Here is a 22,581-nt window from a genome sequence, read left to right on the forward strand (position 1 = left end):
TCTGGGTTTGTTTAGGTTGTTTCTGTCTCTCAGAGGAAGCAATTACCATCTTGGTCAGGCGTCTCAAAGAGTGGTCTGTTGCATTGCGGTGTGTAATTTGCCTTTGTGTGCTCACAGATGTGATTTGAAGTGCTTTGTAGTGCTACTGCAGTCCTCATGGCGCAAGGACATCATTGCTAATGGAGATATAGACGCATGGATGTATCATCTTACAGCTTTTTGAAGCTGGATCAGTCCAGTGGTCAAATATCAGCACTAACATGTTTTACACTCAGAATCGGTGGAGATGAAATAATTGAAAGATTTGACTCATTACATCATTAAAAATAGATCACATCCAAGGATATGAATATATACAGTTTATAATATACTGTAGATAGATACACCTCCTGTTTGATCTTGAGTCATATTCTAAATATACATTTACCAGATGTCATTGCTCTCCTTCGCTCTCCCTCTTTCTCACTTGGTTCAAATGATAAATGATAAAAGATAAAAAGACAAAAACAGGATTTAACCAAAAAAAATGAAATAAATGGATAAAAGTATAAAAAACACAAAGCATAGGTTAATATACATCATCTGAACTTTGAACTCACTCTTTCTCTCTCTCTTTTGTAGGGATGCTGGTGAAGGTGTGAGTGTGGATGTGAGCAGGCACGTGATGTTTGCTGAGTGAGCGTCAGCGTGAAGATGACTCTCCTGGCGGGTGATGGCTCCGATTACGACTACAGTGCCCTGAGCTGTGCCTCGGACATCTCGTTCAACCCTCCTCCCATTCAGGAGCGCGAGGCAGCCAAAGGTCTCTACTACAAGCGCGCTCAGCTCCTCCCAGAAGACAGCCATGCCCCTGGCGCCTCCGTCGGCACCGGCACCAACGCCACGGCCTCCACCCCCCAGGCCGGAGCAGCAGTGCCCTGCAGTGGCGCCACGCTGGGCCCCGAGAGTGCCCTGCAGCCTCTGGGTGCCGTCCGCCGCCTCCACGTCATCATCAACGTGGGCGGCCTGCGCTACCAGCTGCCCTGGACCACGCTGGAGGACTTCCCGCTGTCGCGCCTGGGCCAGCTACGCCTGTGCAGCAGCTTCGATGAGATCCTGCGTGTGTGCGACGACTACGACGTGACGCACAACGAGTACTTCTTCGACCGCAGCCCCTGCGCCTTCCGCTGCATCCTGACGTTCCTGCGGGCGGGGAAGTTGCGCACCCTGCGCGAGATGTGCGCGCTGTCCTTCCGCGAGGAGCTGCTCTACTGGGGCGTGGCTGAGGAGAACCTGGAGTGGTGCTGCCGCCGGCGTGTGATACAGCGGGTGGAGGAATGCGACGAGATGGAGCGCGCCGCCCAAGAGGAGGAAGACGAGAACGGCGACGAAGAGGACAGTGACGGGGGGAGACGGCGGACTAAGCTGCCGCCTGGGGAGACCCGTCTTGGGCTGTGCATGCGCAAGCTGAGGGACATGGTGGAGAAGCCACAGTCTGGCCTGCCAGGGAAGATCTTTGCCTGCCTGTCGGTGCTGTTCGTCACCATCACTGCCGTCAACCTCTCCATCAGCACCATGCCCGCCATGAGGGCGGAGGAGGAGAATGTGAGTTAGTCGCACTCACACACACATTCACACGTACATGAAACACACACAGACACACATGCAATGCACACACTGATGTGCACACATCAAAATAAGTCTATCTTGTTTGCCCCAATGCCTACATACCGAGTCTTTGGATTTCCAAATTCTGACCTCAACCAAGTTAGCCTAGCCAGACATTACCGTAATGATTTTTAAAAGAACAATAGAATCATTGAAGATGATCTGTAGATCATTTGCAATAGACTTGGAATAGATTAACTGATGGCCTGAGAAAGACCTATGGCACTATCAGTTCCATACCCCCGGATTATCATTTTCAAAGGTGTAGATTTAGAAAAGGGCTATTGCATGCCCTCCTCTACTAATCTCACACTAATCGCTGTCATCAATGGCATGGAAATATTGTCTTTCGGGATTGTCTCTCCTGATTTTCAGGGTTTTATAGGTGAGAAGTGCACAACCTACAAGTAGGCCTACTATAACCTGGTGGTAGCTTTAATATGATCTTAGAGTGCATATTAGTCTGTGTTGTAGAGGAGTTGCTACAATAAAGACCTACTCTGGAAGATCTGGAAATGGAGCACTTACAGTACTATATGGACCACCTCACAGCCTCACTTCCAGTACTAAACTGGCCACCTCACAGCCTCACTTCCAGTACTAAACTGGCCACCTCACAGCCTCACTTTCAGTACTAAACTGGCCACCTCACAGCCTCACTTTCAGTACTAAACTGGCCACCTCACAGCCTCTCCTTCATAGAAGTGAAAGTGTGTGACATCATTTAGACAACAAAAAGAAGGAAAGGGAAGTTGTTGCAAACCTGCAACAGGATAACAGAATTATGATGCACTGTAACATAGTGAGTTTGACCAGGCCAACCCACTTATGCTTGCCATTACACCATTTTTCCAACATGTTTGCTGATGTGGGGAGAAATACCACCTATTTTTTTGATACACCCCAGACCTTTTCACTATTGTATTCACTGTGCGTAGTGTAGACAGAGCCCCATGGGACAGTTTTTTATACATGTACAATGTCAGAGATTTGGGCTTATTCTTTAATGTAATTTTTTGAAAGAAACATGACACATGTATTTCATGTGCAAGTGCCTTTTTTTTACACATTAAAAACATTTGCTTCACAAACTTGTAAGGTCTGAATCTTTTTAGGGAAAATATAAGCTTGCCCATAAAATGTCTCTCCCTGATAGACCACTTGCTCCTTAACTCAATTAGTCGGCTCATTAGGCTTGTTACCATGGCCTTGAATCAATCAGGGCAGCGAGAAAGAACACTGGCCTCTATTGCAGACAATTCAAAATGGCAGGCTTGGACCAGTGTTCATTTGCTTTCTGTTTAAGGCATTGTGCCTCCTGTTCAGATAAATCCTGAAAGAATGAGCGTCTCCTGGCAGAGCTAAAAGTGTATGCAGGGTCTCTACACCTTGCGAATGCAGTAAAATATGGGGCCTTCAAACACCATGTTATACTGTACATAAAATGATTCTAGTGCAAAATATTTTTCCACAGTGAGCTGTACTAGACATACATGCATCTTTTGACATTCCAAGATTACAAGCATTCCTGGAAGTATGACTGCGCTTTCAAGTATGCATAAAGGATGCTTGATTGAGATAAATTGATAAGATAGAAATCTGCCTCAGCTTCTCCTATGTCCTCAAAACCCATTACAGTGCTGGACAGGGATTGTTGACACTAATGATAAATACAGTCCAATCCTTAGCACCCCTAAAATCTAATGCAAAGACATTATTTGCTCAGTTTCTTCCATTAAGTATTGTTCAGCATGAAGGCAAACCACATTATGCCCACAGCTTTACCCCAGTGGCTCCCTCTTAAGTCCACTCAAGCCATTTTCGACTTCAGTGGGAGTTTGTTTTATAACACAGTGAGCTTTCTATTTCCGAGCAGAAATCAATTCAAAAGCAGTAGGATATGATCTAAGATCACAGCAGCATAATTTAGCCATTCGCTTTGCCAGACAACTTAAAATGTGTCTCTTTACATTACAGACAAGAGCTTCTCAGTAGCTGGGTTTCCCTCCAACTCACTTTAAAGCACATTTGTGAAAATTCTGCGAAAGAAATGCAAATGTGTGCATCTCCATCTGCTGTATTCTACAAATGAAAAACTGACTGTGTGTCTGAGGGGATGTGTGTGTGGGATGTGTGTGACTGAGGGGATGTGTGTGTCTGAGGGGATGTGTGTGTCTGAGGGGATGTGTGTGACTGAGAGGATGTGTGTGTGGGATGTGTGTGTGGGATGTGTGTGACTGAGGGGATGTGTGTGACTGAGGGGATGTGTGTGTCTGAGGGGATGTGTGGGACTGAGGGGATGTGTGTGTGGGATGTGTGTGTGACTGAGAGGATGTGTGTGTGGGATGTGTGTGACTGAGAGGATGTGTGTGTGGGATGTGTGTGACTGAGAGGATGTGTGTGTCTGAGGGGATGTGTGTGTCTGAGGGGATGTGTGTGTGGGATGTGTGTGTCTGAGAGGATGTGTGTGTCTGAGGGGATGTGTGTGTGGGATGTGTGTGTCTGAGAGGATGTGTGTGTCTGAGGGGATGTGTGTGTGGGATGTGTGTGTCTGAGAGGATGTGTGTGTCTGAGGGGATGTGTGTGTGGGATGTGTGTGTCTGAGAGGATGTGTGTGTCTGAGGGGATGTGTGTGTGGGATGTGTGTGTCTGAGAGGATGTGTGTGACTGAGAGGATGTGTCTGAGGGGATGTGTGTGTCTGAGGGGATGTGTGTGTCTGAGAGGATGTGTGTGACTGAGAGGATGTGTCTGAGGGGATGTGTGTGTCTGAGGGGATGTGTGTGTCTGAGAGGATGTGTGTGTCTGAGAGGATGTGTGTGTCTGAGGGGATGTGTGTGTCTGAGGGGATGTGTGTGACTGAGAGGATGTGTGTGTGGGATGTGTGTGTCTGAGGGGATGTGTGTGACTGAGAGGATGTGTGTGTGGGATGTGTGTGTCTGAGGGGATGTGTGTGTCTGAGGGGATGTGTGTGTCTGAGGGGATGTATGTCTGAGCAGGGGGTTAGTAGCACAGGAGCATGGCAGGGGACTGTACTCTCACCTTTCACCTCTCTTCACCCTGTATAACTCAGATTTACAACTCCCAGTCCTGTCAGCTGCTGATATTTTTGGATGACTACAGTTGTGGGGTGTGTCAGTGGAGGACCGGAGACGAAGTACAGGGAACTGTTGGACCACTTAGTGGTGTGGGAACAACCACCTTATCTTGAATGTGGCCAAGATGAAGAATAGTTGTGGATTTTAGGAGCACCAGGACTAAGATGAACACCATTTCCATCCTGGGGGTGAAGAGGTGGAGGACTACAGATATCAAGGTGTTCACCTTGACAACAGACTGGACTGTAACACTAAGGCTGTTTACAGTTTTTCACTGTTGCTAAAACCCGTTTTTCAAAACAGTAACGTCTTTCTCAAAACTGCACACAGAAAATTGAAAACCTCACACACAAAATGCTAAACCTGACACTCCCTTTGCAAGATGACTCTTTGCTATCAAATCTCTTAACTGTTCACAAAATGGAACTCGTGTTTTCATTTGGTACACACAGCCATATTTTCAAAACACACACACATACATTAATTTAGTACACACAACTAAGCATTAGCTGCTCACTACCAAGCATTTACAGCACACAGAAGTGCAAAATTGAAAACACAATCATCGAAACACACCATATGAATGACAATGACTCATTGAGCCCTTTCTCCTTTCTCATTGTAAAATGTATCAGTGTAGGCCTACATTTTTCATAGTCAAACATAAAACAGCAATACCGTTGTTCTCACAAACCATTTTTACAATTTCAGTCTCCTGTTCCACCAGATTGTATTGACATAAAATTGTATACAGAATGCTTATAGTTTTTCTCAATTGCTTACACATTTTTTGAAAGCATGCCTCGTTCTCAAAACTCTAAACACAAATCCCAAAGCAACTAACTGAAAATGCAAAACCCTTTACGTATATCTCCTGGAAAATGCTACTTTGCTTTCAAAAAATATTGAAAGTGTGTTTTCTTCCTCCACAGTGTGGTTCTCTTTCAGTCCTGCGAAATACAAATACTGTGAGCACACTACGTATATTATATTGATATGCAGTATTACAGTACAGAAGGCAAACAGATTTCGTACTTGTTCTCCATCCTGAAGGTTCTAATGAAAAACCATGAAAACATGGTCTACCACAACGGCCCAAATCTCATTAGAGATGACCATTCTCCTTCTTCTTTCTCCTCCTCCTCCTTCTTCACCTTGTCCTCATTCTCTTCCTCCTCCTTGTCCTCCTCTTCCTCCTCTCTGTCCTCCTACTCCTCAACCTCCTACTCCTCCTCCTTCTTGTCCTCCTCTTCCTCCTCCTCTCACTCTTACCCCTCTCCTTCTCTGGTTATCGATCTTTTCAAGTTTTCAATAGTTTATCAAACAAAACAGAGGCTCATGACACTTTTATGGTGCAGTCCTCCCTGCAAATTGGTCAAAAGACCTGAAAGTTTAGAGATTTGACTATTTGTGGCTTGCAGGTTGATGCTTTGAGATTTTACTTGAAAATTGTGTGCAACAACAGAACTTTGTGTACACTGTTTTGACAACAACGTGATGTGTAATTGACATCAGTGTGTTCACAAGGAAAATCGGACTCTAATGTAGATAAGGGAATCTTAAGTATTTCCCACTTGGGGCGAGCGATTGATACATGACGTGAAGGTTGTGCAGATTGTGCCGAATTTTCGCTTTTTACTTCTTAACAATAGTGAAAAACTGTAAAGGAAGGGAATGAGCAGACTCCACTGTTTTTAAGCTTAGGTCATACAGTGTGTGTGCATACAGCAATCTGTTGATGAAAGTGTATTTTTTTTCTTTGCAGCCATCTGTTGGGGCAGCAGCATCAGAGCCAGTGGCACTAAGAAACTGAATAAACTGATAAAGGCTTGCTCTGTGCTGGGGGCTGATCTTGAGCCCCTAGATGACCTACTGGTCAGACAGCAGAGTGTTTTAAGTTGGAGGATCCTTTTAACTCCAGTGTATTTAAGACTGCTTAAGGAAGTCATTCGTGCCCATTGCAATAACAATATAATGACTCAATTATTCGATTTCCTATTAGAATGGTCCAAATTTGGTTTAAAAAGAAACCTGTACACTTTAAGCACATTTCCTGCTTCACTTTTAGCACATTGTATTTCATTTGGATAACGCAACACATCATCAACACCTTGATCTGAACTAAGCCATGATGGCAACAGTCAGCAAGGTGTAAGCCCCTTGTGTTTGACTTGAAGTGATTGTGTGAAATAGACAGGGGTGAAAGTGGATATATCTGATGTAACACTCAAGCTGTTTACAATTTAAAGTATTTACAGTTTTTCACTATTGCTAAAACCTGTTTTTCAAAACAATAACCGCTTTCTCAAAACTGCACACAGAAAACTGAAAACCTCACACACAAAATGCTAAACCTGACACTTAATTTGCAAGATGACTCTTTGCTATCAAATCTCTTAACTGTTCACAAAATGGAACTCGTGTTTTCTTTTGGTACACACAGCCATATTTTCAAAACAGACACACATACATTCATTAAGTACACACAACTAAGCATTTGCTGCACACTACCAAGCATTTACAGCACACAGAAGTGCAAATCATCGAAACACACCATATGAATGACAATGACTCATTGAGCCATTCCTTTTGTAAAATGTATACATGACGTGAAGGTTGTGCAGATTGTGCCGAATTTTCGCTTTTTAGGTCTTACGTAACAATAGTGAAAAACTGTAACAGGTGAGTTCAACCAGCAGAGTGAAAGGATGCCTCTGTGAGTCCCTCTAGTGGACAATAGCACATACTACAGGGCCACTTTGATGAAAGGAAAATCATCTTACAGTTTTTCACAGTTGTTAAGACCTAAAAAGCGAAAATTCAGCACAATCGGCACAACCTTCACTTCATGTACCAATCGCTTGCCCCAATTTGGCAATACTTAAGACTCCCTTATCTGCATTAGACTCTGATTTTCCTTGTTTAGACTCTGATGTCAATTACACATCACCTTGTTGTCAAAACACTGTACACAATGTTCAGTTGTTGCACACACTTCTCAAGTAAAATCGCAAAGCATCAACCTACAAAACACAAATAGTAAAATCTCTAAACATTCAGGTCTTTTGACCAATTTGCAGTGAGGACTGCACCATAAAAGTGTCTTGAGCCTCTGTTTTGTTTGGTAAACTATTGAGAACTTTGAAAAGATCGACAACCAGAAAAGGAGAGGGGTAAGAGTGAGAGGAGGAGGAAGAGGAGGACAAGAAGGAGGAGGAGTAGGAGGTCGAGGAGTAGGAGGACAGAGAGGAGGAAGAGGAGGACAAGGAGGAGGAAGAGAATGAGGACAAGGAGAAGAAGGAGGAGGAGGAGAAAGAAGAAGGAGAATGGTCATCTCTAATGAGATTTGGGCCGTTGTGGTAGACCATGTTTTATTTGTTTTTCATTAGAACCTTCAGGATGGAGAACAGGTGCGAAATCTGTTTGCCTTGTGTACTGTAATACTGCATATCTATAGAATATAGTGTGCTCACAGCATTTGTATTTTGGAGGACTGAAAGAGAACCACACTGTGGAGGAAGAACACACACTTTCAATATTTTTTGAAAGCAAAGTAGCATTTTGCAGGAGATATAAAGGGTTTTGCATTTTTTGTTAGTTTTTTGGGGATTTGTGTTTAGAATTTTGAGAAAACGAGGCATGCTTTCAAAAAATTTGTGTAAGCAATTGAGAAAAACTGTAAGCATTTTGTCAACAATATAATGTCAATACTACCAAGCATTTGACTAGTGTTTGGTGGACCGAGACTGAAATTGTAAATATGGTTTGTGAGAACAACGGTATCACACGGTTTACAGTACTGTACTGTTCTCTGTGTGTACTGAAATAAAACCTTTGTTTTGTTTGCTGTTTTATGTTTGACTATGAAAAATGTAGGCCCACACGGAGACATTTTACAAAAGGAGAAATTCTCGAGTCATTGTCATTCATATTGTGTTCCATTTCGATGATTGTGTTTTCAATTTTGTACTGCAGTGTGCTGTAAATGCTTGGTAGTGTGCAGCAAATGCTTAGTTGTGTGTTCTTTAATGAATGTATGTGTGTGTCTTTTGAAAGTATGGCTGTGTGTACCAAATGAAAATGCGAGTTCCATTTTGTGAACAGTTAAGAGATTTGATGGCAAAGAGTCATCTCGCAAAGGGAGTGTCAGGTTTAGCATTTTGTGTGTGAGGTTTACAGTTTTCTGTGTGCAGTTTTGCTAAAGCCGTTATTGTTTTGAAAAACGGGTGTTAACAATTGTGAAAAACTGTAAAGTGCAGGACTTTCACTCCAGAGCTGCTGCAAAATCAACCCTGGAAGCTGACCCCTTTAAAACATAATCCATTTACCTTTCTTAGAGAGACAGACAAAAGAGAACTTTAAATCATGATGTTACAACTGTGAATAGTTCATTATTATTTGTTATAAAGAATTTAGCGTTATTTCCTAGCACAGAAAATGAAGGTTATAAAGACCTTGTGCCGTTGACGAAAAGCAGTTGAGTTATGCCATGTCTACTTCAAGTTCTATGCTCCTGTTCATCTTCATCAAGGGATGATTAGGATTCTGTGCAACAACACTCTCCCAGACAAAGCATAAGGATGGGGTAGAGTGCAGGCCACTGATATGTGGTGGCCACCTCACACTGATAGTGAATAGACTGGAGCTTGTGCGTGGAGGTGTCCCATCTCTTACTTCACACGCAGACAACCTGCCTGGTGCTGGTCTGCCCCCTTGTGGAACTCCATGGCACTCATCCTATTTTGAAATTATGGCAGCATTGCAGATTCAGTGTTTATAAAAGCAGGAAATAATGTGTGTAAAATCGGGCCTTTATTAAAGTGTACACCAGCATTACTGAAAATGGATATTAAGGAGACAGAATGCAACAATTTCCCACTTTTTGAAGGAGTTTTTTCAATGACAACTAGTAGTGGTATCCGTAGGCATCATTCACACAGTGATTTTTGTGATCACCAATTTCGTATACACACCAGTTTAAACAACTGAAAATAAAATCTCACTGCTATCAATAAAGTGCTTAAATCACTACTTTATAGGCGATAATATAATTGATACATGAAAATAAAAGGTGTGCGTTTACCATTAGTCTAACGCTGCATGTCCACTGGTCCAGAGCACCTGCTGCCTCGGGCGGATACAAATTATTTTCCATGGATAGTTGGGAAGTCAGCGTGGCAAATTACGTCTTCTATAGAAACTACAGAACCTGTAGAAACAAAAAAAATAAAAGTTAAAGGGCCTCATTTATAAAACGTTGCGTAGAAACCGTCCTACATTTTGTCTAAGACATTTCCTGAAATGAGCGTAAGTGAGATCCACAGAAAACAGACGTACACACAAAAAACACGTGTACGCCAATCTTTCGGTTATAAATCACAAATGGTCATGAAATTGTGCGCAACTGAATCTCCGCCCTCAAAACGCCCCTATTTAATATAATCAGCATATTATAAATGCACAAATGCAACATCCTCAATGCAAAAAATCTCTGTGACAGTGGCAAGCAAGAAAGAAACATGTAAACAGAAGAATTAAAGTGAGGCTGACATCGACATTCTGCTGATGTTACAGCAGATGCGGGCCAAAACATCGTTAGAAAGCCTGTCTGGTGGCTTAATGGCAAAACAAAAGCAAAGTATTTGAAGTAGTAGACACGTCTCCGAAGCACCAGCACCTGCGGCAGTAACACCAAGGCTTTGGTGCGCTCCACTACCGACCTGTGCTGTATTGAAGTTGGCTTCCTAGGCTTTCTGAGGGTGCGAAATCTGGATGAGAATACATTGGGAACCCTGTTTTACGCAGGAAATCCTATTTCACATTTTGCTGGTCACTATATGGAAATCTAATAAATTGCGGGCATATGGGATAGTGTACTGCGAAGAACATCGGGTAAAATTCTGCTTAATGATGACGGGGATTGCTCGACTGGTCTCCAATTTCTCATCGGAACGTTCCTGTAGCCAGGAATCCAAGAACGAACAATACCTGAACGTGTATGGCCTGGTTCACTCTGGTGCGCCTCTCTAGACGAGAGGCCATTTGGGCACAACGCTCTCGGCAAGCGGTACCTGCTTATCAGACATACATCATCCTGTGTCAAAAAGTCTCCGCGATCACAAAAAAAACCCCTCTCTCTCCTTATTGAGCAGTTGGCAATATCCTCTAACAACGCCAATTCAGCCATATCTCATGCTGAAAACTAAGCCACTATTAGTCTTTTTATAGGCTATAAGTTTGAGCGAATACACTTGTGAAATTAAAACGGAATACCTATAAGATGTGAATCTCATTTATGTGTAAATTATTAGTTTATTTGATTTTATTGAGCGAAACATTAATTTGGCCTTTCACCATTAGCCCAAATGGTGACGGTGGTACTGACGATGAGGATGATGAAACTGTGTGTCGGGGGTCGGCGCTCGGAGAGTCCTGAATTCCTGCAGTACTCCAGTATTGCCGCAAGGAAATGTACTTACACGAACTGAAATCAGACGTAGAGATACGTCCTTTTCTACGTCTAAGACGGTTTTTATAAATCTGTACTTAGACGTGGATTTGATCGCACGCACAGTCTAAGATCAGTTCTGTGCGTAAGTATGTTTTATAAAACGTACTTACGCACAGAATTGACTGTGCGTGCGATCAAATCCACGTCTAAGTACAGAATTATAAAAACCCTCTTAGACGTAGAAAAGGACGTATCTCTACGTCTGGTTTTAGTTCGTGTAAGTACATTTCCTTGTGGCAATACTGGAGTACTGCAGGAATTTAGAACTCAAAGCGCCGACACGCAGTTTCATTATCATCATCGTGCACCACCGTCACCATTAGGGCGAATGTTTCGCTCAATAAAATCAATTAAACTATTAGAACAATTCACACATGAATGAGATTCACGTCTAATAGGTATTCCGTTTTTATTTCACAAGTGTAAAACATTTCGCTCAATCTATAGCCTATAGAAAGTCTAATAGTGGCTTAGTTTTCATTAGGAGATATAGCTGCATTGGTGTTGTTAGAGGATATTGCCAACTGCGCAATAAGGAGAGAAAGGGTTTTTTCGTGATCGCGCACACTTTTTGACACAGGATGATGTATGGCTGATAAGCAGGTAGGCCTACAGCTTGTCGAGAGCGTTGTGCCCAAATAGCCTCTCGTCTACAGAGGCGCATCAGATGCAACCAGGCCATACACGTTCAGGTTTTGTCTGTTCTTGGATTCCTGGCTACAGGAACGTTCCGATGAGAAATTGGAATTCATTTAGCAGAATTTTGCCCGATGTTCTTCGCAGTATTATCACTTTATATGCCCATAATGTTTTAGATTTCCATACAGTGCCCAGGAAAAGCAATATGTGTAAGAGGATTTCCTGCGTAAAACAGGGTTCCCAATGTATTTTCATCCAGATTGCGCACACTCAAACAGCCTAGGAAGACCACTTTAATACAGCACATGCCCGTGCGCGGTTGGTAGTGGAGCACAGCAAAGGCATGCCTAAGGGCAGGTGGCGATGGCCAGCGAGACTCCGATGCTGGAGCAGCAGTGCGACAGTTGCGGCCGCTGGTGCTTCGGAGACGTGCCTTCTACATGTCAAATACTTTGCTTTTGCCATTACTCCACCAGACAGGCTTTTCTAACGATGTTTTTGCCCGCATCTGCTGTTCCATCAGCAGAACGTCGATGTCAGCCTCACTTTAATTCTTCTGTTTACATGTTTCTTTCTTGCTTGCCACTGTCACAGAGAGTTTGTGCATTGAGGATGCGCTCTGTTTGTGCATTGATAATATGCTGATTAGATTAAATAGGGGCGTTTTGAGGGCGGAGATTCAGTTGCGCACAATTTCACGACCATTTGTGATTTATAACCGAAGGATTGGCGTACACGTGTTTTTTGTGTGTACGTCTGTTTACTGTGGATCTCACTTACGCTCATTTCCATTCCATTGAGGTGTACAAGACTGGGCCTCATTTATAAAAAGTTGTGTAGAAACCATCCTACATTTTGTCTAAGACATTTCCTGAAATGGTCGTAAGTGAGATCCCAGAAAACGGACGTACACACAAAAAAACGTGTGTACACCAATCCTTCGGTTATAAATCACAAATGGTCGTTGAATTGTGCGCAACTGAATCTCCGCCCTCAAAACGCCCCTATTTAATCTAATCAGCATATTATAAATGCACAAACAGAGCGCATCCTTAATGCACAAACTCTCTGTGGCAGTGGCAATCAAGAAAGAAACATGTAAACAGAAGAATTACAGTTTTTCACTATTGTTAAGAAGTAAAAAGCGAAAATTCGGCACAATCTGCACAACCTTCACGTCATGTATCAATCGCTCGCCCCAAGTGGGAAATACTTAAGATTCCCTTATCTACATTAGAGTCCGATTTTCCTTGTGAACACACTGATGTAAATTACACATCACGTTGTTGTCAAAACAGTGTACACAAAGTTCTGTTGTTGCACACAATTTTCAAGTAAAATCTCAAAGCATCAACCTGCAAGCCACAAATAGTCAAATCTCTAAACTTTCAGGTCTTTTGACCAATTTGCAGTGAGGACTGCACCATAAAAGTGTCTTGAGCCTCTGTTTTGTTTGATAAACTATTGAAAACTTTGAAAAGTTCGACAACCAGAGAAGGAGAGGGGTAAGAGTGAGAGGAGGAGGAAGAGGAGGACAAGAAGGAGGAGGAGTAGGAGGTTGAAGAGTAGGAGGACAGAGAGAAGGAAGAGGAGGACAAGGAGGAGGAAGAGAATGAGGACAAGGTGAAGAAGGAGGAGGAGGAGAAAGAAGAAGGAGAATGGTCATCTCTAATGAGATTTGGGCCGTTGTGGTAGACCATGTTTTCATGGTTTTTCGTTAGAACCTTCAGGATGGAGAACAAGTACGAAATCTGTTTGCCTTGTGTACTGTAATACTGCATATCAATATAATATACGTAGTGTGCTCACAGTATTTGTATTTCGCAGGACTGAAAGAGAACCACACTGTGGAGGAAGAAAACACACTTTCAATATTTTTTGAAAGCAAAGTAGCATTTTCCAGGAGATATAAAGGGTTTTGCATTTTCAGTTAGTTGCTTTGGGATTTGTGTTTAGAGTTTTGAGAACGAGGCATGCTTTCAAAAAATGTGTCAGCAATTGAGAAAAACTATAAGCATTCTGTATACAATTTTATGTCAATACAATCTGGTGGAACAGGAGACTGAAATTGTAAATATGGTTTGTGAGAACAACGGTATTGCTGTTTTATGTTTGACTATGAAAAATGTAGGCCTACACTGATACATTTTACAAAAGGAGAAAGGGCTCAATGAGTCATTGTCATTCATATGGTGTGTTTCGATGATTGTGTTTTCAATTTTGCACTTCTGTGTGCTGTAAATGCTTGGTAGTGTGCAGCTAATGCTTAGTTGTGTGTACTAAATGAATGTATGTGTGTGTGTTTTGAAAATATGGCTGTGTGTACCAAATGAAAACACGAGTTCCATTTTGTGAACAGTTAAGAGATTTGATAGCAAAGAGTCATCTTGCAAAGGGAGTGTCAGGTTTAGCATTTTGTGTGTGAGGTTTTCAATTTTCTGTGTGCAGTTTTGAGAAAGACGTTACTGTTTTGAAAAACGGGTTTTAGCAACAGTGAAAAACTGTAAAGTGAGGCTGACATCGACGTTCTGCTGATCGAAGAGCAGATGCGGGCCAAAACATTGTTAGAAAGCCTGTCTGGTGGCGTAATGGCAAAAGCAAAGTATTTGACATGTAGTAGACACGTCTCCTAAGCACCAGCACCTGCGGCACGAACAGCACCAGAAGCCGCATCTGCGGCAGCAGCACCAAGGCTTTGGTGCGCTCCACTACCAACCTGTGCTGTATTGAAGTGGGCTTCCTAGGCTGTCTGAGTGTGCGAAATCTGAATGAGAATACATTGGGAACCCTGTTTTACGCAGGGAATCCTCTTTCACATTTTGCTGGGCACTGTATGGAAATCTGATAAATTGCGGGCATATATATATATATATATTGCGAAGAACATCAGGCAAAATTCTGCTTAATGATGACGGGGATTGCTCGACTGGTCTCAATTTCTGGTCTCAATTTCTCATCGGAACGTTCCTGTAGCCAGGAATCCAAGAACGGACAATACCTGAACGTGTATGGCCTGGTTGCCTCTGGTGCGCCTCTCTAGACGAGATGCCATTTGTGCACAAGGCTCTCGGCAAGCGGTACCTGCTTATCAGACATACATCATCCTGTGTCAAAAAGTCTGCGCGATCACAAAAAAAACCCTCTCTCTCCTTATTGCGCAGTTGGCAATATCCTCTAACAACGCCAATGCAGCCATATCTCCTACTGAAAACCAAGCCACTATTAGTCTTTTTATAGGTTATAAGTTTGAGCGAAATGTTTTACACTTGTGAAATTAAAACGAAATACCTATAAGATGTGAATCTCATTCATGTGTGAATTATTCTAATAGTTTATTTGATTTTATTGAGCGAAACATTAATTTGGCCTTTCACCATTAGCCCAAATGGTGACGGTGGTCCTGAAGATGATGATGATGAAACTGCGTGTCGGCTGTCGGCGCTCGGAGAGTCCTGAATTCCTGCAGTACTCCAGTATTGCCGCAAGGAAATGTACTTACACGAACTGAAACCAGACGTAGAGATACGTCCTTTTCTACGTCTAAGACGTTTTTATAAATCTGTACTTAGACGTGGATTTAATCGCACGCACAGTCTAAAATCAGTTCAGTCAAATCACGAGATTGTTGTATCTGTTGAGTGCTAACAAGAGCAATGTGAGAGGGCATTAAATCTATTCACATCTCAATATGTTTCACTGTATCTCTATAAGTAAATAACAGCCCCGTCTGGGTTCACCTGAGAACCAGTAATGACAGGAGTATGAGATGAGACGGAGTGTATACGTCTGATCAACTCAGTGTAGGTCAAAGTCAAAGTCAAAGTAGCTTTAGGTGTGGGGATGTTGACTTGAATCTGCTCTTAAGGAGGATGTATCATTCTCATTAGAGGTGCCACACTGATAAACAGAAACACACATCCCGTACACTGTCATTGGCGGCTGTGAGAGTTGTTCAACGGCAGGCCTCGTAGGTGCCATCTTGAGCACTGGAGGTAGTCACTGAGTCACTGCTGGTGCTGGCGGCATGCTGTAAGTGGCAGCTTAAACAAATCAAAACAGATGTTATATATTAAATATACATTACTTGACAGTTTTCAACATAACTAACCCAGATCAAGGCAAACATTGTATCATGTGAATCCATGTCTATTTTGTGTGTGCCAGATGAATTGTGGAGCTGACATGTTGCCAACTGTAAAACATGCATTTAACATCTGCTGATGGTTTCTGACTATGACTTAATACCAGCATCGTTTTTTGCTGTTTGAATATAGACGGCTGATGAATGTGGTATTATTAGGCAACAGGAAAAAAAACTGTTAGAGGTACAGTAATTGTGATCAAACTACTGGTATAAATAACTAAATACGTTTTTCAAGTAATAACGTGGATAAACAGTATTAATAACAAATACAATGAAATCCTTACCCCAGTGGATCCAGTAGTGTTCTTTAAGCAGGTGATACTATGTCGTTAAATATCCCACAGGGCCACAGGGAGGCCAATAGATCATGTCGTGTATCTCTCTCCTCCAGTCTCCCCTCTTCTTCACTCACACTCACACTGACCCCATTTATTTATTCCCCCTGATTGGTCCGTGATATACAAATAACCTAAAAACACATTAAAATCCTTTTTTTCTCTTTAGGCAAATCCAAATATTTGAACAACATTGCTACACCTTTAGTATTTGCTCACCAAAATATATTTTACACCTTGAAAATACAGTCCATGAATTTAACCATGAAATTAAATCCACTCTGCTAAATATCAACCAACTGTAAGATCCACACTAAATATTTATCAGTTTTAATTATACACTGTAAAAAAACTGCCATCGTTTTTACAGGAAAATTCTGGCAGCTGAGTTGCCAGAGCAATCCTGTAAAGAATACATCCACCTGTAAATCTCTTTACAGAGCAGCATGTACATTTAACATTTTAAACCTGTATATTCAACATTGGATTTGAGCAGTATTTACGTCACTGTTATGTTATATTGGACAAGTTTGTTCAGTAAATGTAACATTTTAAGCCTGTATATTCAACATTGAACTTTAGCTATATTTACATCACTGCTTCGCTACACTGTAAAACAAATCCTGTTGTTTTTACTGGCAGCTGTAGTTGCCAGAATAATTCAGTAAATAATACTGCCAAATCGTAACCATCTTCACAGAGCAATATGTATCTTTAACAGTTTATAATGTATAATATTACATTGTAAACCAGTACATTTAACATTGGATTTATGCTGATTTTGCATGACCATTATGCTATAAAACCAGCTATTTCAGTAAAATGTACATCCAGTTGGTGTCTATTGTACATCAAATCCCCTTCAATTTCACTGAGAAATACCAAGCAAACAACATTATTTAACTGCTTGAGTCTCATTAAAACACTATTATTCAACTGATTTTTCATGCAGATCCCCTTAAAAGGTCTTTATAAAATAAGATATTTTAATGTATTAATAACAGTTGGGAACAGGGCCTTAACTGAAGGGTGCAGCAGGTGTGGTTAAACCTGGGCCCGCGATTCTTGGGGGCCCATAGACATGTTATGTCTAAATTGATGCCATCACCCTCTTATACTGGATCTGACAGAAGTCTATGACTCCAGTTTCAGCTGCATAAATATAGTCCTGGGGCCGTATTCACAAAGAATCTTAGGGCTAAAAGTAGCTCATAAGTGGCGAATTTAGGAGAAACTCCTAAAAATAATGGGCGTGTCAGTCTTAAATGTAGGACTCCTAATATTTTTTACTAAGAGCAATTCACAAAATATTTTATCCCTAAAAGTAGCACCTAAGTCTAGGACAGCTTAAAACTCCTCATGAGGACTCCTAAGTCACTAAGACCTATTCACAAAAAATCGTAAGATGGCTGCAGCCGACTTGGAATTGATAAAAGACATTGCTTAAACCGTGAAGGTATTAATATTGTCGTAGAATTAGCGCGGGATGCAATGACGCCTTTAAACAACGATGTGTCCCGAAGTGAAATGTTTGGACACATAAAGATAGCCTATTTGGCTTCGCGGAAAACGCAAATGACGACACTGGGGATCATCATTCAGCCGTTTAATTCATCAAACTATCAACGCACTGTAGACCCCACATCATCCAACAGTTGGATGTACCGATGACTTGTGCATTTCAACGGAGCGCGGTCTGCAGCATGTTTTTGAGAACGTACCAGCTGGATGCCGCTGGGGTGACAGTGGCTATTGGTCCTGGGACCAGTAGGCTTTCGCTTAGGCTATACGTTTCACGTTCGTTTCGCTTTGATCAATTAAGATTGGAGGGCTTAAAGGGCCGCATGTGCTGATATTTGAAGTGGTCAAGGGCTGGAAATATAATAGCCTTACAGTTTGCTGGGTGCTTTAATTATTACTGCCTTGATTACATGCAATTGCCATATTTTATATTGATCGCTTTATATTTCTCTTAACGTGCAAAGTGTCATTCCCGTTGGATGCACAAACTTGTCATCATGCGTGTGCATTCTGCTAACTGCACTGTCCATAACTATTTAATATGACTTAATTTGAAGCCTAGGTTATTCTCTTATTTTCAGTCGATATAGTGGGATTGTTAGAGAGACGTCACAAATGAGTTTTTAATGAGAGAGCCTGTCAACAACCAATCACCGTCCTCATCCCTTCTAAACTCGTGCATGAGAAGCGACGTCATCCATAGCAACAGAGTTTTTATCTTAAGCTTAGGAGTTGGTATTATCCTTAGTATGAGTAGGTCTCAGAGCCGTTGTGAATCACTTTTAAGAAATTACTCCTACGTAAAAGGTTTTAGCGCGAGTTAGGAGCACTCCTAGTGGTAAGATAAAAGGCTTTGTGAATACGTCCCTGGTATAGCATTCAAGAGAGTGTGTGATGCCAGCTAGATACTTGAAAAGGAAAACGTATCTACATCATGGTAGGTATTATTTGTGGTAAAAAAAAAGTAGCAATCTATAACAAAATGATATGCTTATCTTACATACTCTATAGAAACTATTAAAAAAAGATTCAATGAAATGAACAAGTTCTTATAGTCTTTGGTATTTTTGTCATTTAAAGATTTGCAATGATTTCTGGGTAATATATGTATGTTGTTGTCCGGTGACGAGACAATACGATATAGCTAGTTTAGGCCAAAATCTGAACGTCAAGACCGACATGTTGATTGTACACAGCAGGCCTGCAAGCCGAAACGATGCCTTTCAAACATAAAAGTGGTGATGCATTATTGCTTTTTCAATGGACAGGATAGCCAGGTCATTCAGCCTCTCCTGCTCCTCAGGTAGGTCTTAATGAGTTTCAATTTGGAAAAGCTCTGCTGTTCAGCAGCTCTGCTGTTGCCACTGTCAGCATCTTGGCAAATTGAGAGACTAGCTATATCGTACCGTCTCGTCACATGAACAAACATACATATTACCCAGCAATCATTGCAAATCTGAAAATGACAAAAATACCCAAGAAAATAATAACTTTTTCATTTCATTGAACGTTTTTTTTTTAAGTTTCTATAATGTATGTAAGTTACGCATATCATTTCTTTTATAGATTGTTACTATTTTCCCCACAAATAATACCTACTATGATCGAGAAAACTTTACCTTTTCAAGGGATTATATAACATTTGCCACCTTGCCTAAGATAATATCAGTTCTTCACTGGACACAGGTGGAAACTGGAGTCAGAGACTTCTGTCAAACACAGTTTAAGGGGGAAGTTTACGGGCCCCCAAGTGCCACTGCTGCACACCCTTCAATTAAGGCCCTGGTCCAAACTCTTATTAATGCATTTGAATACATTATATTATAAAGAACTTTATAGGGGAATCTACATTGAAAATTAGTTGAATAACAGTGTTATAATGACACTTAAGCATTTCTCAGTGAAATTGAAAGGGATTTCATGCACTATATAGACAACAACTGGATGTAAATTTTACTGAAATAATTGGTTTTATAGCATAACGGTTATGCAAAATCAGCATAAATCCAATGTTAAATTTACTGGTTTACAATGTTATGTTCTGTGAAGATGGTTCTACGGTTTGGCCGTATTTTTTACAGAATTATTCTGGCAACTCAGCTGCCAGATTTTTCCTGTAAAAACAACAACAAAGAAATACTTTAAAATTAACATTTATATTTCGTTAAGTATTTTAACACCACCAGGTTGTAATTTAAACTGCATTGCATTGCTTCTTGTATTACAGTTTTTCTTCGTGTAAATTACATTTCTATAAAGAAATATGCATATTCTTACTTTAAAATTAACAGTTATATTCCGTAGTAGTATGTTGTGAAATAAGCAGTACTCTATTGTATTTCTATTTACAGTTTTTTGATGTCACGATTTTACGACATTCCACTGTGAATTTTAAGGCCATTTTTTACAGTGTATTTATACAACTTTTGAACTTAATTCTATTTATGAATTAATCAACTTGAATTATTACCTTACGACCCAAAGGGTTACACATACAAAGCAACAGAATGGAATAATACCTTCACTGTAGTTTAGCTAACTGTTCATAACACTCTTCATGAGCCAAGGTTATCCTCAGTGAAACATTATCCTTCCATAGCAAAGTATTCATTTGGTTACTGTACAGTACTATCCAATCATCCAGATTAACGTAACGCATAGGAACAAGGTCATAAAATATTTACCTAAGGTTCTCCATGAACATAGAATCCCCTCTGGCAATTGAATCCTCAAAAATGTTTTTTTTTTCTTGTCAATCATGCATATTGTGTTTCTGTTGTTTCTCCATGGCTCTTAGGGCCAGTGCTCCCAGATGTGCCAGAACATCTTCATCGTGGAGACGGTGTGTGTAGCATGGTTTTCGCTGGAGTTCACCCTGCGCTTCATTCAGGACCGGAGCAAGCTGGCCTTCTTGCGCCGGCCGCTCAACCTGATCGACGTGATGGCCATCCTGCCCTACTACATCACGCTGCTGGTGGACGTGACGTCAACTGGGGACAAAAAGCCGGGTTCCGGCAGCAGCTACCTGGACAAAGTGGGCCTGGTGCTGCGCGTGTTGCGGGCGCTGCGCATCCTGTACGTGATGCGTCTGGCGCGCCACTCGCTTGGGCTGCAGACGCTGGGGCTGACGGCACGCCGCTGCACGCGTGAGTTCGGCCTGCTGCTTCTTTTCCTGTGTGTGGCCATCGCCCTCTTCTCGCCTCTCCTCTACCTCATCGAGAACGAGATGGCTGCCACGCACGAGTTCAGCAGCATCCCTGCCACCTACTGGTGGGCCGTCATCACCATGACCACGGTGGGCTACGGCGACATGGTACCTCGCTCCATCCCCGGCCAGGTGGTGGCGCTGAGCAGCATCCTGAGCGGCATCCTGCTCATGGCCTTCCCCGTCACCTCCATCTTCCACACCTTCTCACGCTCCTACGTGGAGCTGAAGCAGGAGCAGCAGCGCCTCCTCCAACGACGTGCCCACTTCCTGATGCGCAGCCGCATGGCTAACCTGGGCAGCCAGCTGTCACTGCAGAGCGACATGCTCTACCCCCACTCCTCACGCTCTTCCTCCACCTCCTCATCGCCCTCGCTGCAGCACCAAAACGCACAAGCCTGAAGGGGGAGACTCAGGGAGCCGGGAGACTCAGGGAGGAAGACAGGGAGAGAAGAGGTACGACAGGAAAGGAAACGACAGGAAAGATCAGAGAGGAAAAGAGAGAGCATTAGAGATAGAGATAGAGTGATAATCGGAGTGATGGAGCCTGGCGATGGGGGAATGACAGGGTGAAGAAAGCTGTGAAAGAAAGAGAGGAAACACTTTAAGGGAAATCAATGAAAGAGATTATGGGGAGAAAGAGAGTGATATACCAGGGGATAGAGATGGGAGGGATGAAATGATGGACAAACCGAGACAGAAAGACAGGTCTGAGAAAGGACGGAGGAGTGGGAAAGGCAGAACAAAGAGGTCAAATAAAACAGGGGACAGTGAAAACAGAACCTGGAGAGGCAAGAAAAAGAGGACAAGCAGCGTGTGACCCGTTGAGTGCTCCTCTCTGGCCTGACTGGGCTATTCTTGTCTCCCCACATTTGCAGTACAGTTCTCGACCTGCCCCACACAAACTAGCTGTCTCAGTCTCACTCCTGCCATACGCCAGTCTCAGAAGCACAGCTGACTCCTCTCTCCAAATCCACTGCTTTCCTCCAGCCAGACCTACCCATTACTCATCACCCCAGCTTTCTACTCTGAGTATACACAAGATCACAGCGTGTTAAGACCACCATTACAGGGTATTTCTGGGAGATTTTTCATTTTTGAGTTTTCAGTCAGCTTCACAAAAAGCTGAGTGCTAGAGGATGATAAGTCACTTGACTGTTTTCATATAGCCCAGACACCTCATGTGATAATCATTGGAGCCTACCACACACAAACACAAGCTCATTTGCTGTCGCCGTGGTAACTACTGTTGTGTAGTAAATATTGTTCAGATCTACTGTAATGCTCTCATGCCTTGTGCTGTATGTTTCATGGTCAACAGTGTTAAGGATGTGATGTGCTACACTTGGATGCAACATATGTATTAATAGTGCTGCAAGGACTTTCTACAATGTTTGTGACTGTACCTATCTATTATTTAATAAGTCGTTTTTTTTTTTTTTTTTTTAAGTACCAAACAATAAATTAATGCCACACTTATCAC

At 42.1% G+C, this 22,581-nt stretch overlaps 1 protein-coding gene across 1 annotated transcript; it reads left to right on the forward strand.

Annotated features, from left to right (window-relative positions):
• Positions 1-693: 693 nt before the first annotated feature.
• On the forward strand, positions 694-21,500 carry kcng1 (potassium voltage-gated channel, subfamily G, member 1; the record flags this gene model as incomplete). The annotated part of the gene is made up of 2 exons (XM_080853617.1): positions 694-1,584; positions 20,691-21,500. The coding sequence occupies 2 exons, from the start codon at positions 694-696 to the stop codon at positions 21,498-21,500; spliced, it is 1,701 nt and encodes a 566-aa protein (XP_080709743.1).
• Between the last annotated feature and the right edge of the window lie 1,081 nt (positions 21,501-22,581).

This window comes from Sprattus sprattus, assembly GCF_963457725.1.
Source record: "Sprattus sprattus genome assembly, chromosome: 16".
Lineage (NCBI taxonomy): Eukaryota > Metazoa > Chordata > Actinopteri > Clupeiformes > Clupeidae > Sprattus > Sprattus sprattus.